At 36.7% G+C, this 19600-nt stretch overlaps 1 protein-coding gene across 1 annotated transcript; it reads left to right on the top strand.

Moving 5' to 3' along the window:
- The first annotated feature begins 9540 nt into the window (after positions 1–9540).
- LOC136253590 (short-chain collagen C4-like) lies at positions 9541–10290 on the top strand. The gene has a single exon (XM_066046257.1). It carries the CDS (start codon positions 9541–9543, stop codon positions 10288–10290), a length of 750 nt encoding a protein of 249 aa, XP_065902329.1.
- Positions 10291–19600: the final 9310 nt, after the last annotated feature.

Here is a 19600-nt window from a genome sequence, read left to right as displayed (position 1 = left end):
TAAAAACTACTTACATTAAGGCTTAAGCCCTGTAATATTGATTTTCTTTAACTTATTGAAACATAACTTCATAACATAGCTTAATTCATTATTGAACCAAATCACTGCAACAGCAGGATAGCTGTTACTATATACAGACCTTTTTAAAAATATTGTACTACACAGTACCTTCGTTGAGCTGCAACAGACATTTACAATGCGGCAAAATGGCAGTCAATCTTCTCAGCATCAAAATATAGATGCATGTGATTAAAAACAGCAATAATGAAATTTGAGGTGGTAGGGTGAAAAGTAATGTGAGAAACAGTTAATAAAGTTTTCCTGGCCTAATAGTGCATATTTTTGTACGTATATAACAGGACAAGTGGCTGTGGTATTCAGGGTTAATAGTGTGAGCAATGTAAACAGGAAGGAGCAAAATAATGTGAAGCAAAGCTGAGCACTATTTCAAACTGTTTCTCATCCCACTCACATTACTTTTCACCTTACCACCTCAAATTTCATTATTGATAGTTCTTGCATTGTACAGTAAATTTCCTTCCTGTTTACTGTACAATGCGAGAACTATTAGTGCGGACTAGATTCTGAATATCACAGTCAGCCATCCTATTACAAATTAATCTGTTGACCATAGCAACTGTTACTTAGCAACAGAGAATTTCAAATAATGACAACGCAAAAGACCAATCACACTTAGTAACCATTGCTAAAGTCCCAAAATGATATTTTCCTTAGCAACGGTTACCTAGAAAACATTGCTAAGCAACCATATTATTGCTGGGTTTTGGGGGAATCCATCATTACGGTAACACTGGTTGTCATGTACTTCCATAGAAACACACCACACTATTTAACCAACCACATTAGCATTACATATTTTTGTCAAGGGACCTTGGCAAACAAATATAAGTACAATCTGTCCAGAGCTACTTCTGGTCATCAGTAGGAGAGCTAAGAATAATGAATAATGTTTATGCTTGGGAGAAAGCCTATTGCTAAAAGAAGGATGCTGGTGTGGAGGAGGCTGATATTGTATGGCTGTCTGCAGTATGCTAAACCTATGCAAATAAAAATCAACTACAGTAATACTATTGATATTACAATAGTAGTATTACACGGAAACAGAAGTGTGTAAATTTTAGCTAGATACATACAGTAGATGCACACACACACACGCACACACACACACACACACACACACACACACACACACACACACACACACACACACACATGCACGCACACATACACACACAATCATCTCATTTAAACTTACGTACTGCCTAAAGGCACATGCTGTGTATGCATCATAGAACTCTTACAGATCCATATGTTAGTAGGCATTGCAGAATTGTAGTCAGTTACAAGTTCTACTTGGTTGGGTGGAAATTTGATACTGAATATAAAGTGTATTGGTAGATAGAATTGCTGTATTGCAAATACTTACTGCAGATCTGTTAGATGATAGTGTGTCATGAGTTACTGGGAATAATTTGGAGCTCTATATCGAGACGGTCATATGCATACTTAGAGTATAATATACACATACTCAAATGCCATAAAGATGGCATCAAGCAATAAATGAAGCTTAATATATTAAACACGGTCAATGTTGTAAAGTGTAGGCTGTGCAAGTCCCCAAAATATTAGCATGCAACAGTGGGCTCTAACAAGAACAATGCATGCACAGCACCATGTGCTGAACACGTTGGCATACCTGTTGTAAGAAATCTTACCCCTACCCACTGAACAGTTTACAAGACAAACACATGCAAGTGTTCTATGTTAATTGGCATGGTGTGCTGATAACAACTCTAGTTAGTATTCCACTGTCAATAGTGGTACTTCTGTACTTCTGTAGTGTACGTAAGCAGTGGAGTAAGTAGACACAAAATTTGGTTAATGTACTTTCTATTTTGCTGTGCTTGCATTCAATTACTCAGAAACCTTTACATGAAGGACTGTTTGCTATATTAACATGCACTTTGTTGTGAGTTCTTCAGTTCTGACCGACTGGACTCCTTCACTGCGGTAGCAGAAGTAGAGATGTTTCAGCCAATTTGCTATAATTTGCATGCTACATTGGGAGATGTTCTCCAGCCCAGATTTTTGCTTTGCAGTTTAGATCTTTGTCAAGAGATTCTCTTTCATCCTGATGGAAGTCATGGGCAGCCACTCCAGTTCAGAAAATGGGGTTGCTATCAAATCCTCTTCCATCCAGATCAGTATTAGGAGACACTCTCCCATCCAAATTACTAACTAAGAGATACTCTCCCAACCAGATTGCTAGCTGGAGATACTCTCCCATCTATCAGGAGACACTCTCTGCCCTGAGCACCATCAAACCTCAAACTCAGTGACAATAGCTATATACAGAGTACCAACCAGCTAACCACCATAGAGGGACTACATTGCTACTATCACTAGTACTGAACTTAAGTGTTGATACTGCTTTACACCGTGCCACTCTCAATAGTGGATATTGATAACTCTGAGAACAATGGTCACACCCTGACCATTGTATCACCTGGACACAGGTGTTAATGCTGTCACAATTTGGTTAAAACTAAAAGCCACGTGACACAAATTATTGGTGACCAGCAAGGTCAGCACATCACCTACTGCTGCTATAAGCAGTTTGTCCATTTTCCTTAGAGGAGTCTGAGACAGCAGGGGGTCTAGATCTCACTTAGGATATCTGCCTCATCCACTAGATTCCCCCGTTTGCCTCTATTGTAAAGAGTTTAGAGAGACGGAGACGTTTCTTTGCTCTAAACTCTTCTATTACCCAAGCATTAATAAACCAAATGCACTTCCTACTTTGGCCCCACTAGAATTACAAAACCTTGCCAAGGCCTTATACCATGCAGAAGAGGCCCCTAACACTTACAAAACCCCTCCTCAATCAATGGATTGTTGGAGGTGAAGAATGAAGGTCCAAGGAACACAGCACTTAAGTAGGTGAGTGGTACCGTAACTAAACATTAATGCAACTGTAAGGATCATCCTCTAGTTTATCAGTGTAGAAATAGCTACTATGAAACTAATCAGCGAAACTTTGAATGACTGGTTAGTGCCATCAGCGTAGATCATTTTATATTAATGGTTTTACCATTATGAAAACAATTACAAGGACTCAGTGTAGAATCCGAGTGATACTCATACCAAAGACCCTATTTTGGAAAACCATACATTTGGGCACATAGACCAATTTTCTTTTTTATAGCTACAAAGAAGCACTGAGTGGTTATCTACTTCGTGTGAAAATTTTGTGCTGATACATTGAAGTATTCCAAAGATACAGCTAATTTACTATCTAATACATAACAAACTAACTTTTCATTATCAGTTTATAGAAGTGTATAGTGATCACGATCAGGTGTGACAAATTGATGATAAATTACTTTGTTGACAAAGATCTCCTTTCTCACAATCTAAAATGGATGAAAAGAGATCCTTGAGAATTTAATCATGTGTTATTGTGCTTTTCCTCAATTAAATCACTTGTATTATTGTCTAAAGACAAGAAAATGTTTGGTTTTGGGAATGAACAAATCACCAAATTTGTAAGTTAATTGCTGTCCCACGCATTGTGAAACTACTACATGGCCTGATATAATTGAGTATATCTCCTAGAATAAAGAAGCCATGGGTGTGAAATTTCACAGCAAGAAGGCTTAATAGTTGCTTTATCAGAATATGCAAAAAAGTTAATTTTATAAAAATCACTGAAATTTTCAATTGAGCATTCCCACAAATTTTGTATGTGCTCAAATGTATGGTTTTCCAAAATAGGGTCACATTATTGCTTTATAAACCTTTCCAGCCAAAAAGCTGTAATGGCAGATCTAGGATAGGGTATTGGGGGAAAATCCCCCCCCCCCCCATCCTTGAACCATAGTTGCTTCTTTTGATTGACATACTAAACCTAGTCAGATTAAAATAAAATTTTAACATGAAAAATATGTATGTTACTACCATTTATTGCTGAAAGCAACTGTTAAACAGTCATCCAGCACCTTCTTGCATACTAAGCGCCTCTAAAATAATTATTGCATAATATATTATAGACCATCTGCAAAGGCCAAAATGGCAAATATCAACAGTGAGACACTACTAAGAAGTGATTATCTGCTGCTTCAAAAATACAGCAACTAACAAAATTTAGCTAATGATCTAGTCTCCCCCAGCCTCCCCTTGCCAGCTCCTGGATCCTCCCCTACAATGTTACTTACATGATAATAGTGGACAATCACCTAATTTGAGTACATGTGGGTTAGGCTTGCTATATAGTCCTGATCACATAACGATAGGATAAATGAATTGTCTACTATAGCTAATGTATGGTCATGTAATGATAAATTGTATGTGTTTCCCGACATACAGTATGCTTGCCATTTTCATTCCCAATTTGCCACACTGTATGTATTGTGTTTGTGGTGTGGATATGCCAACCACCTGACTAGGTTGTGTGTACTCAGTTCATTTGTAGTGTAGTATAATAACACTTGTGACTGTATTAATTTTGTAATCTGTTGATTACTCCAGCGGTAGACACACCTGGACACTCTGGCTCTACTGGTAATCCATTCTCTACAAATCGTACATGTTTACTCATTTATAAAAACTACCACCCTCAAATAATTTATTTTCCTCCATGCTAGCTTGGCAGGATTGGTTAGGCATAATGGAGCCCAAATTCCTTCAGAGTACCCCACACAGGGGAGGATCTAGGATTTTTTGAAAGGGGGGGCTAAGGGACAAAGGTAACTAGCCAGACATTAGAAAATACCCATCCTTCTCACAAGGCCCTAGTTGTAAGATCATGTAGTATCCATTATCAAATTAGCTATTTGGAATAGTGACTACATTAATGTGCAAAGCACACTACATACAAAGCATGCCAGCATACAAAGCATGCCAGCATACAAAGCATGCCAGCATACAAAGCATGCCAGCATACAAAGCATGCCAACGTAGTGGGGTCTGGGGGCATGCCCCCTAGGAAATTTTTGATAATTAGGCCCTCTAAAGGTGAATCTGAGAGTATTTTAAACAGTTTGTCAGTGGAAAATAATGGAATTTCAGTTTATTATATATCATTCAAATTTTACTTTTCCATTAAATCAAGACTGATTGCAATATGCAGAGTATAGCTATCATGCATGCATGATAATCTTTTCTGCTACCAAGCATTTAGATATAGCTATAGGTATATGCCATAATGTATCAGCTCCTCTTCTAATCAGCTAAATCTGTGAGGCAGAAACATGTATAGCTAAGTAGTAGTGGTGTTGAATGTCACAATTATTAGTATGCATGCTACTTAGCCTAGTGACACTTTGTTAGCCATGTGTACTGAAAAGCAGAATGCAGTGAAGGGTACTAGTAGCTATTAGCTAGTCCATTGGAAATCCTTAGCAAAGTGCAACTATATTTGCATTTATAGGTTTTCTGAATATGTTGTTGTGATAGTCAACTTATTATATCTGCCAGGTTATGAAGACTGAACTATAGGCTAGCTACAAATGCCAGCACCATAACCAACAGCATAGGGTCATATCAGAAGGTAACTGGTACAGATTTTACATTCAAAGACAAAAGTGGGTGAATATGCTATAGTATAAAACTGCAAATTACCAAAAGACTATACAGTTTGCTAAATGGCTGAGTTGGTAGCTAGCTACATAATATACTGAAGCTGATATATCTAACCTTACCTATTAAACCAACTAACACTTTTGAATCATATAATTCATTTTAAAATATAATAACCACACTAATCACCTCTCATAGCCATAGTGGAAAACACTGCCAATCATCTGAATAAAACAAAATTAAACCCACAATTAAAACTTTTGTAACTGGAGATGCAACCAACAATCGAAACTTGTTTTGAAGAACTCTTGAGGAAAAGGAAGCTATATTCTCCTGGAGCAGAGTTGAATAATAGGTATAGTTACGTAGACATTATTTGTGTTGGTAGTGATGCATAGTTCCTGAAATAAGTCTGCTTTTGATGCACATAGAAGATTTAGGGTTTTATTGACCAAGTACTAACTTAGAAACAGGGCCGGAGGAGGGAAAATTGGGTTGGTCAGGCCATTGACTATAATGATGAAATTGCTACTGTATACATGCCAATGAGAGAGGAGCTGTTGCACAGTGTGCGAAGCACACTCTGCGAAGTGCGAAGCACAAGCATTCTAGGGGGGTCTGGGGGCATGCCCCCACAGGAAATTTTTGAAAATTAGACACTCAGATATGCAATTTTAAAAATATTTCACTGCTAGTTAGCTATATAAATATGCTCAGGTCTATCTGTTGTTCTTCAGACTTTCTATACTATGTATAATTGTAGACCTGACATAGCTACAGCAGGGGACACAGCATGAAACTTGCTGTATGGTTCATTTAGTTATAGCTAGCAATTAGAAGTTCAAGGGGGATCTGGGGGTGCAACCCCCAGGAGCTGCAGAATTTTTGCAATTTAAAGGTTTGAAAATGCCTTAAAATTTAAAATTGATGCTAAATTTTAAAGTAAAACTAGCTAGCAAATTGCAACTTTCCCCCCAAATTTCACAGGGAACCCATGCAGCATGGCCCCCTTTAGCTAGGATATAATTACTATACAGTGAATTCACACAGCTACAATAAAATTCTACACAGCTGTATACTACTATACTGGTTTGTATGAAGTGAACGGATCATCACGTAAATATACTGGTGGACAGTCACGAGACCAATCAGCATTCGAAAATGGCGCGATGTGGGTGAGACTGAGATTTTGCTCGGTATCTCGACAGGACAAGTGGGTAGTTGAAGAGGAGTGATTTCTACTCAACATCTCATCCAGATGGCCACCATGTAATGTATAAGTGTGCAGCTTCTTGCCGAGGAATGAGTCATCTGGTTTGTCACTGCCAGCCCTTCGCCCAGTAAAGGAAGCCAAGAGAGACAAGCCAAGGAATGCTAATGATTATTTTATGAAGATTGAATTGTGATATAAGTGTGTTGGTTTAGAATCAAAGAAGATACCTGCCTTACACGTGATAAATGCAAACTGTCAGCACACGTGATACTGTACGTAGAACCCACAATCATTTCTGTACAAAACGATACGAATGCAATGCTGTACTGTAAGGTAATTGGAGGTACTATACGTGTAGTTCTGTGCTTTAGTTAGGCTGAGAAACTAGGTAACTACTCGTGTCATGCATTTTCAATAACATCTGTAAAATGTACGTAGCTACATGTAGATGTGATCGTCCAAAGATTGCATGAAAGTAATGTAGTTCGAGCTGGTCAGCTAGTTGGTTCAACTCCAGATTATTGGTCCGGCTCAGGCCTGACCAACCGGACCGTCTCCTCCGGCCTTGAGAAAAGAAAGACGGACAGCCCCCTTAGCCCCCCCACCCCTAAATCTGCCCCTGCCACAATAAGTTTTGAAAGATGTATTGTTATTAATTTTTGTTATTAAACTGAATTTTCTACATATATTATATCAACTGACTTGACTACCTGATGCCTTCAGCCAAGCATAACTTGACCAGCACAGTAACAGATCTAGAAATTATCAGAGGAATTTCAGGTTTATACAACAGGACACTGAATTTGCTTAGGGGTCATATGGTGGAAGTCACTCAAAAAAGCACACTCAATACACGAAGGGTGTTCTAACTAGGAGTCTGTATGGGGGCATGCCCCAATTTGCACTGAAAATTTAGCCTTCTGAGATTAAATTTAGTAACAATTTTGATTGTGAAAAGCACTATATTCCCTACTATACAGCACTATGCTGAACTGTACGATATAGCTTAATTAACCTAACTTTTTGTATGAATATTTACCTAGCTTTATATGTACTTTAATTCATCACCGACTATTGCCAACCATCCCTACTATTAGTATGGCTGCTTATTCTGGTGCTACAGCTGTATTTCTAAGTAAAATATGTTCAAAATTTAACCCAAAATGCTTTCAGCTTAAATTTCCACCTATTATGCTCTTCAGTATGCTCCTATATAGGCTAGCAACATTTCTTACAATAACCTTGTTTGAATGCTCTTCCACTGACTGTTCTATTAGGGAGTATTGATCTAATATTTATATTTTATTAATTTTGTTGAATGATTTTGTACATATTGTCATGTGTAGCTATGTGTGTATTGTACCTGTCATTGTGTATGTGTGCTCTACTGTGTCTGTATGTTTGCATGTGTGTGTTTGTGACCCTCCAATGAAGAAGAGTGGTTCTGGCTGCTGATCGTCTGCAAAGAGGTAAAATCATCTATCAATCTATCTGTTTTCAAGGAATTAAGCTCCATAGTTTGTAATATCCACCTAATATACTAGCATTATGATAGCATAGCACTCTAGCCTATTATGCTTTTATTGCACTGACACAGGCCTACCACTTGTGAATGAATAACAGTACATACTTTATCACACATCTATATGCATGTACTTGTATATTTCATTTCACAATCTGTTGAAATCAAGAGAAACACCATTATTAACATGTGTTCAACAGATGTTAGCATTTATACCATTCAGTGAACTTATTATCAGAGCTGCCAACTGCCACCATATACAGTCTTGTACTTTAGTATATATTTACAAAACAGTGATTGCATTATTGGTGTGACTGACCATGGGCACTGAGCATGTCAGCACAAACTACACCCTAAGTTACGTACTGTATATATATATCTAGTATCAATATCTGCATGATTATGTAACTAACATCTTATACAGCATAATAAAGTTTCATGAGCACTGCATGAAGTTACCAAAATTCTATGAAAACACATGAGTCATGCAAAATTAAGATGTATGTGATATGGTGTTTTCAGGTAGCTACTTTGAACAGAAGAGGTGTACTTATCTTGATGTAATTGTTGATAGAAACCAGCATGAAAATTATAGATATTTCAAAAAGAGTTTTATATAAAATACTTGAGGTACAGCACAGCTATGCAGACATCCAGAAGTTCACATTGCCACATTTTTCTGCTTAAAGTAAAGATAAATATGACGGTTAGTATAGGAGATATTTTGTTTACAGTGGTGCTAAAGTAATTCTATCAAGCCATAATCATAATGTCCATTTGTCACAATCCACGTAATTAATGAATTTAGGGTGGTAGAGAATTTCACTTTTCTATTTTACTATATTATAGTATGTTCTCCCTGTATAGTGTTGTAGTTTATTTATGAAAATAAAGAACTTGTTTCATTTCATGCAATATATGTAACACTGAAATAACAAGCCAGTTTTAAAACAACTCAATTAATTACTTAAAGCTACTACAACAAAGATGCCATCATGCTGCATTTGTAAGAAAGGAGGATATATTTGTTAGCCCTTCTTAGTACACATACTCTGGTGTATACACATATGTCAGTTAGTTCATCATTATTGAATATATAAATTGCAGATTACACACCTGACTAGCCATACCCATACACAGGCCAGTATTTAAGAAAGTAGCTATTATTTTACTGCTATAGGGACTGGGACTATTTTGTCAGCTCAAAATGAAAATACTTCTTCTGATACTGTCCTGTGTCATCTTCCTTACTGATGCAGCGGAGGTTACTGATAAAGACCCCGATTCTCCCCTAGTCTCCTACCTTCTTGCTAAAGTGCAGCGACTAGAAGCAAAGATGATGAGTAAGGAGGTCAGTGTGAGGACCACTAGAGAAGTGGAGGAGCGATCTGTTAACAATGCCACTAATGAAGATGACATGAAGACAAAAGGCTGTCCACAAGTGGTCAGTTATATCAGATGGGGCAACACTACATGTCCATATGGAGCCAATACTCTCTACAAAGGAACTGCTGTAGGAGGCCGTTACACTGATAAAGGTGCACCATCTAATTTAATGTGCTTGCCTCAAAATCCAATGCGCTATTTAAATAATCAACATGGAGATGAATATGCTTTTCCTGTAGAATATCGCACTGGTGGAGCCATTGATCATAGCACATGTCGGAATATGCCTTGTTCTCTATGTGAAGCAACAGGAAGAAGCAGTAAAATAATGATCCCCTCACATTATGTGTGTCCAGATGGATGGCATAAAGAGTACAATGGCTATATTATGGCGGGAAATAATGCTCATGAAGGCAGTAGCATGTATTACTGTATTGATGAAAATCTTGAGCAAATAAAAAGTAGTGGAGGTTGTGATGGTAATGCACAATTATTTTACACAGTCCGTGCATCTGGATCATATGTACCTCAAGATGGATATGCTCTTTCTTGTGTAGTGTGCACAAAGTAGCTGTTGACTGTGCATTTACCTGTATGTACATAGAAAACTGCATAGCCAGTGTACTTACCCTTTATGTATAATTATACTTGTATCATATATACTTGCCATCCGCATTACATAGATGTCTTGTAGCTGCATCATTCCATTACATAATTGGTATAATTTTATTAAATGCTTTGTGCTGGAGTGTCCCTCTATGGGTGTATTTGTTACTCACCTTCAACTAAAACCATATATGCACGTAGTTGTAAGTCCTAATAGATTTCAGTCTTATCACCAAATATGCATGTATTTTCCTGGTTCAAGCGCATAGGTGATAGGTGCATATTTTGTTATTATGGATTTTGCTCGTATAATCATTAACCACACTAACCACAAAGCACAATAGCACAAAAGTAAGAGTACTGCTATACTAGTGTCCATCCTCCTCCATTCAAACTAGTCTCCATCTCACCATAGATCAGTTATAATAAAATTTCCTATTATTAAACAGTACCATGCAAAAAATGCTTTGATTTATGAAAACTATTCAGTAAACCCAGTAATGTAAATTTGACAAACAGACTGCATATTTTGTGAATTCCTATAACAAAATTCTAGTCACATTGCTAGGATTCTTCAGTGGATTAACACTAACAATCATTAGGAATTGTGTAATGACCACCTTGGCTAGGTGATTATGAACCATCACTTTGGGTTGTGTAGCAAATCAAGACTCATGATTTTAAAATTCAAGCAATAAAAGTGCACTGGGTATCCTAGTAGCTGACACTTGAGATAAAGGCATTTCTATAAGTTTATAATCCACTGCCAAATTATGAAGTTCTGTGTTTACATCAATTCCTTATGGAAGTACAACAGGGCTTATTGTATGTACATAATTTGAATTCGACGACAGTCAGAACAACTAATGTTACTTTGTACCACCCTGTGGTGCAAAAGTGCTCTTGACAAAGCTACACCATATATTGGAGTTCTCCATATAAACACCTTACGAGTATGTGGAATAATATTGTAAACCTCTAAATATATTGCATTATTTTAATGTTCGATAATTGATACCGTTTGAAAATAGGTCACCTATGTACGTAGCTATGCAACATGCACTTTTGCTGACTTCATTTACCATGTTTGTTCAGAATTGAATTGTTACATGTAATTCAGGCTAGTCTACCACTGTTTCATTCTTAATTATATAAGTATTCACTGTGTACTACTTATACAGTAGCTACAGGTATATGGTATACAGTATGTTAATACAGCTTTTGTAGTTTGCTTTCTTAAACTGGCCCTTGTGTGGTCATGATACCGATATAATTTTAAGTCTGCTGACATATTATGCTAACATATAATGTGAGAAGGATGTAATTGGAATGAAGATTGGTTCGTAAATTATTCCTTAGGTTACATACTCATCTGACACACAAGCACGTGTAATTTGTACTGTGCATCATAACAGACAACTAGCATAATTATGGTTAAACTACATTGATACATTAAACTGGAGCTGATGCCTCACACATAATCCTATAATAGACAGGCTGTCACAGTCAAATAAGTCCAGAAAAGTCTTTCAAATTAAGTATTGACATTACTTTTGAAATCATAAAACCATGCAGTCAGGGTGAAAGAATTAATATTTGTATGTCAATGTGACAGTCTTACCTTAACCTCGGACACTGGAATGTTGTGGGTGAGGATTGTGAATTTCTACATGCAGTAGTAGCAAGCTATAAAAGAACAGATGTTTGCAGTTCAAGTTAAAACAGCTTGCTCACTGTCAGCCACATTGGCAGATTTAATTGTCATTATCATTGTCGTCTGTATTATTTCTGAGAGCTTGGGAGGAAGTTCACATGATGTCCATAAGTTCATCCATTACGCAAAGTTCGGGTAACTCATGTTCCTCGACTGATGTGAAGGGTGTATTAACAAACTTTTTACTATAGGTAACCCCATGTAGTAAAATACACCATCCTCTACCACCAGCACTCCAGCAGCATTATGATCAACTAAGTTCACCAATGTGTAAAGATGTCACACATTTCTGGGCGATGCTGTACTCCATGGCAATGAATATTGATTTTAATGATGTTCATATAAGGTACCTTGTATGCCAAATCTCAGAAGCAATCACCTATCTTCAGACACAAACCTTCCATACATTTACTACACTTTTCACAGAGGCTTCTAGCACAACCATATTGTCCGATGTTCTCAATTGCTGAGTACTTACAAATATATAATGCTTGGTTCACTTACCACACACTCCACGATCCTCCTCTGTATTTATTGTACACTGATAACATTACAAGGAAGCACATTTGAGTTGCAAGATTACCTTGGCCGTGGTGTTAATATGATGAGAGAAAATCCTTCTGAGACTAATTTTAATGACTGTAATTGACTAATCTGTGATCCACCACCACCTGGAGTCCATGTTGATTTTTATTCCGGATCTTTGCCATAAATCTCCAGTATTCTGAACTTTCTAACTGTAGATATTTAGATGTTGCACAATTATATACTTAGTAGTGTAAACCTGTATGTATGGAAATTTCAAATGTATAATTTCGATTGTTATCATTTTGTACTACAGAAGACATATTTTATGGTGTAGCTAGCAAGCTTGTAGCTGAATCAAAGTTATTCTGAAATGATATTAGTAGACATCATTAAGTCCTATAATTTTTCTTTACATAATATTATACAAAATAATACAGATAATCTGTCACTTGTGCTCTATAGCTATAGCTGTCACTAATACTATGATGATGTTGCTAACATTCCTGTTTTCTGCCACTATAGCAAAGTTGTTGGACCAATTTTCATGCACACATTATGACACATAACAGTAGTGTACACTGTTGTTCCATCTTATGATCAGTGCCAAGGTACATATAAAAATAATCACACAAGAATTTGTTTCACTCCGAAAGTGCAGAACAATTAACAGTTACTATATCCTGACAAATCGTTCAGTTTCACAGAATTTAGAGCTAACCCACTATTTAGTCATTTAAATGTTGAAGTTTTGAGATATTGATATGGTAACATTTTGTTCTGGCCTTTGGAAGAAGGCTGTGAGCGTTGTAGAGCACATGCTCACTACAGTTTGTTACATTGTTGCCTTAATATAATACAGTGGTACATCATGTGTGTTTGCTTATTAAACAGCTTGGTAAAAAAGTTGTTAAACAGAGTGGTGACTGATACAATTTGTACAACGTGTAAAGCTCACTCAGTATGCAAACATGCACTTTCTATAGGAGGTCTGGGGGCGCATCCCTCCATAGGAAAATTTTAAAAAGTCCTTTTGGGATTAAATTTTTAAACTTTGCTTTACTTAATACATGAATTTAGTATCTGACTGCTCTATCAGAGTACTTGACTATTCTATAGATCTTTAACAGTGGAGGGGCTAATAAAAATAAGAGTGGGTGGCTCTAGCCACCAAAAGCCCCTCCCTGTTGCTATGTTTATGATACAATTTAAACACTAGGCAATTAATAACGTCAAATTTAGCTATTTAAGTTGTGATTCCTGCATGACCAGCTTATGCATGCAAAGGAATTAAAAATAACCATGCATACTTTTATATTATGTGAATCATGCTAGTGCTTTTCCAACAATATTCCCACACAATTTTCAAGTAAATTGAAATGTTTAAAATCATGTTATTATTATGTATACCTACTTCTTTGCTACTTATAGTTTATAGGCAACTTGTCCTTTTTTACAATTGTACATTATGATTGTGATTGCACTGTTTAATAATTACCAGAGTTTATCTTTACTACCATTGTCAAACAACTCCTGTTTTTTTTAGTATGGCTGCTTGTTAAACATTAGTAAAAAACAGTACAAATTGCACATGTTGTACACATAATTATGTTCACTAACAAATTAGAGAGGCACCATTAACGTCTGTTTTGCTTGACTATTATTCTTCAGGGAATTTATTGTCAGTATAGCAAAGGTATCATGCACTATCTATACTGTACCTTGTGCTTACATATAATATCACAAAGAAAATGGTGTATAGCTTAAACGCATGCCTATAATTGGAATTACCTAACACATATGATAAAAAAGCATGAACTAATAGTAGCTGTGGACATAGAAAGTTAATTTGGACTAAACAATGCATTGTATCATCTCAGAACAGTGGCTGGGATGCATCTGTTGGTGCTTCCCAATTCAGTTTTAACAATTGACAGATGTTATCAATTAGCACATCATCATAGATTAGGACCGAGCTTATTATGCTTTCAAATTTGCCTATTATTCTTTCCAGAATTTCTTAAAATTATTACCCATTATTCCCAAACATGAGACCTATTATTCTTACATAATTATTCTTGCTGTTTATGTGTATTTATTATTATTATTAGCACTTTATATATTTGTAAACAGTATGTGATATCAACTAATGAAAGATAAAAAGTTTAGGAAGTTTCCACTGTCATATTGAAGAAATGCAACAATCAAAAACAGCTACGTAACTGTAAACATACATGAGTTTCATATGAATCAGAATCTTTATTTCATCAAAATTTTTACCCCTTGAATCCTCAAGGATATCTCCAACCAAGTTGGCCAATTGTTTTTCGATAGCTTCTCATTATATTCTAGCAAAACTAACAACCCATTATTCTTCAAATTATGCAGGCATAATAGGTTCAGGCCTATCATAGATGTACAGTGCATAGTTGATCGTATAGTCACATGCATATATAAGACAGCAGAGTAGCTAGCTAGTATATACTGCAGAACGCTTTTGTAGCTAGCTGTCAGCTGAGAATGAAAATATTTCTTCTGATAATTTGTGTCATCTTCCTTACTAACACAGTGGAGGTCACTGATGAAGATACTGATTCTACACTATAGTTTCCTACATTCTTTCTAAAGTGCAACAACTGGAAGCAAAGATGATGAGCAAAGTGATCAGTGTGAGGATCACAAGAGAAATTGAGGTATGATCTGACCACCGTTGTATATGCAAGTATTTTATATACACACTATACAATCAATGATTTATGCTGTAAATTTTGGCTTGCACCATTTAGCACAGTTCTTGCAGATCTGGTCACATATTTAATTGGAGTGTCAAAATGGTGAGGGGGAAGATTCAGTGGCAAACATTTGACACTCAACAGTGGAATATTGAAGAAGCTACACACTGTGTTTGCTGACCATGCACATGGTTTTGATATTTGGGAATCAGTTGGTTTACTTTGTGTGACACTGAAGATGCTATTGCCAACGTATATCCAACTTTGTGGTACAGAAGAAGAGAGCACACAAGACATATGTATTATAGCCAATGTCTGCATCCACATTGGGCGTGATGATATAGGAAATACCCATCAGAAATTTCCTTTGCCATGCAACCAAATGACTTTGATGGTCAAACAAGATCAAAGTATGGTGTGCACTTTAGTATGTGTACTTAGTAAACTTGTACAATTCAGCAGTACCATTTGAATGATAGTTGACAGTCAGACTTATAAGCACCGAAGGTTTGCGCCTTGTGGCACTTATGGGCTTCTGGTACAGTACAGCTGTATTTTTATAACAGTGATTATAGTGTTGAATCTGTAATCATACATGAATGGCTGAATAGTAGTAATCTGTGCATATATATGTTTGTTTCATGATTTATATTAGTGTGTCTTATGCTACATTAAAAGAAAGAATGGTGCCAGACGTCTAAATATGCAGCCCAACTATCAATTACTGAAATAGCAAAGTGGCCATTACTTCCCTGGCAGTGTTTCCATTTGAAGTGCTTGAAACTTTCATGTTTCCCAGAATCAGAGTTGTGCACAGGGGCAGTGTAGGGAGAGTCAGCACAGCCCACCATATCTCCATCCTCTGGACCTTGGCAGTAGCAAACTTAGCAATACTTTGGAACTTCCGAGCAGCTGCAGCAGATGATAAAATGGCACCTCTAGAGGGTGTGAATAGAATCTTCCCACCAATTTAGGTAAGATTGCTATCTAATCGAAAAGTAGTTCTGCAATAGGCCACACTGTAAATTCAAATGGGTACAAATGACCCAAAGTTTTGGGTTGTTTTACCTGCAATTCAAACGACCGATTTTTTGGTAATAATGACCCAAGGATGTGCTTCGTTATTTTAACTTTGTAAGATATAGTCCTATTACCAAGAGTTAATAATAGTAGGGAGGGAGAGTGTCTAACGCTCAATGGGCCTGTATAAAATGAGCGTGTAGAGCACCCCGCTTATTATCGTATATCTTTGTAATTTCCTATAGTGTTGATGACCGCAATAAACACGTTATGTCACATTTTGTATGGCCTTGCAAAATCGATAGTTGGTGAGAAAGCAGTGATGCGAAGATGGCTACTCCAGTGAGTGATGGAAGAACCAGAGAGAAATCGTTCATAACTTTCATCTGGCGCTTTTTCTTAGGTTGGGATTCTTCAGGCTGTGTTTCATCGGCGCCGCTTCTTTTCCTTGCCATTCATTGCTTTCGTCTGACACTTCTTCTTGGTTGCTTCCAGCTCATCACTCCTCGACCGACGCTTCTTCTTGGGCCTTACCTCGGGACGTGGCTGAACGGTAGATTCGTGATGCAATTCTACCTGTGCTTCCGAGTGTGCTTCATCTCAGCTTTCCTCATTGATCTTCTCTGACGCTTCTTCTTGTTATGCTGAGCTGTTTCTGCTTCAATTTTGGCCAGTGCCGAGGGCTGTTCATCGTAAATCGACATGTTTGATTGCACACGCTGCCTCGCACGTTGCTCATGAGACTGATTCGTGAACAGCTAGTAGTATCGATAATGTCCTTCTGCGGCTTGCCTCATTTCACATCTCCCTTCATGCAATCAACACGTCTGGCTAGGAAGCCAGATTGTCTTACGCGCTCATTTTATACAGGCCTATTGGGCGTTAGACACTCTCCCTCCCTACTATTATTAACTCTTGCTATTACCCAAATGCCCTGAAGTCTCTTCAACCTCTAGCCAAGTGTTTGAAATAACCTTGCCATCATGGTTATTTTAACCATCTGTGGTAATATTAACTCACATCACAAAATATTTGTTTATTTGTTTGTTTACATTAATTAACAAGTCCGTCATCACTAGTAATAACATACATTAATCTATCTATGACACATATTCACAATAATTGTTACATACTGCATCTTAATACTTTAAACATACCTGATCTTATAGAGTTTTCAAATTGTATATAAAACCTATGTTCTCCATGTTCACTTTTGATTGTGGGATGTAACACAAATGTTATAACGGCCAGTGTACTGTACATTTAACCACATAGCTGGTCATCTAATCTGTGCTATAGTAGACTTGACCATACACACTGAAATTACCCAGATATGTTGTTTCGACATCCTAAGTGAACAGTTATATTGACCTACCCTAGTTATTTTGACCGATTTAGTCCAAAAGCCTACCCTAGCTATAACCACTTTTAGATGGTCATTTTAACAAAAAGGTTTGTAGTTTAAATTTACCCATGGAGGTTGAATTGATCCATTTGAATTTACTGTGCATTTGCAAGACCAAAAGTTGCTATTTGATATATTTCTTTCTGAACTTTTCTTTGTTTAATTGCAATAGGACTTTTAGCACAAAAAAATTGACGCTGTACTTACATAACACAATTATACATGTAGAAAAATAGCTTAGTAACCAGTAAAAATATAAGCAATTATTTTATAGTTGGTAGTTTCCATTGGTACTCTAAATAAAATGCAGTGCAGGTCCATGCAGGAGTGGATCTAGGATTTCAGAAAGGGATACTAACAGGGGCATTTATAATGGGTGGGTAAGAAAAGCGACAACTGGTTGAAACAACTAGTAGTGTGCAAAGCACACTCAGCATGTCGAGCATGCTCTATCTAGGGGATCTAGGGGCATACCCCCATCCCACACACACAGAGGAATTTTTTTTGCAAATTTAGTCTACTGACAGAGATTGAATTTGGTAATAATTTTGATTTTAAAATGATATGTCACGTTGTTTAAGTGACTCACAATAGTTATATAGCATCTTAAAGAACAGAAAGGGAGAGAAATGGGTATCAGCAAGAGTTCATAATAATATCCCTTTATTTATTTATTTATTTAATTTCTGTAAAGCCTTAATAAATAAATAAATAAAATATCCCTTTGTATTATTATCAAGAGTTCCTTATAATCCCCTTTATAAAATTATGAACTCTTGTATCAGCTGGCTGCACATGTAAACAAATTTGCCATTGTGTAGTATAATATTATGCTTTAGTCTCATGGATGGCTCAAACTATATTGTAAATGTCCACAAAGTAAATATAAGGAGAGGGTTGTGTGGTTAAGTGTCAGAGGAGTACCTCATGTACATGCTCAGGATGTGTAGCATGTTCCAGCTAGGGATTCTGGGAGCATGCTCTCCCATGAAATTTTGGAAAACAGCTATCTCAGGTTGAATCTAGAAACTATTTTAAACTAAATGTTGTACTAAAAATAAAAATGATTGTGAAAAGAGGTTGAAATCTGGAAGAATTTCAAGAACTACATAGTGGGTACAAGATGGAGTTATATAATCGGTTGAGAACAATTTTAAGTAATAAACAGAACTACGCTGTACTGTGTTAAGGCAATGTATATAGTGGACTGCCAAACAGAATAAAGAGTAGCTATATATACACCATGATTAGACTGAATTGTGAGGTCAAATGGTGGAGGAAGAAGAAATTTTCAGAAACACAGGATTGGATCTTGAGGTCATTTTATCACATGTAGATATTTAAAATGCACATGTACATAATTTTAACTTTGTGCCACTGTTCTGTGGTGCAAGTTGCTATCTCAATCTGACTACAACTATTCCAAAGTTATTTACATATACAACTAGGTTTCACATGGCCACAACTAACCCTCCTTTGCACACTGACAGTATAAATGCTGCAGTATGGTTTGAGCTAAAAGTTGATTTTCAAGTGGTGAGGGAGTGAAAACCCCGGAGGTTGTAGCTTAAATTGACACTGATAACACTAAAAGAATGCAAACCGCATCCACTGAATATATGTTACAAATATATTTTCACCAGGGAAGGGAAATTCCCTCTTTAGAATCATTTATGGTAATGCGGTCATTGTAGAGTATCTAGGAGGATTTACAGTACTTTCTTTGCTTATGTTGATAAAGAACTATATTATATATTACATACAAGTATACAAAGGATACCTATATACAGTGGTCACATTGTGTTTGTGGTACAACTGTATTTTAAATAGAGATTTAGATAAATGTAGCATGAAAGTGAGGGTGCAGCTCTCCGACACT

The sequence above is a fragment of the Dysidea avara genome, chromosome 4, assembly GCF_963678975.1.
Source record: "Dysidea avara chromosome 4, odDysAvar1.4, whole genome shotgun sequence".
Classification (NCBI taxonomy): Eukaryota; Metazoa; Porifera; class Demospongiae; order Dictyoceratida; family Dysideidae; genus Dysidea; species Dysidea avara.
Note: the sequence above shows the minus strand (reverse complement) of the source record. Positions and strands in the feature narration are given on the sequence as shown.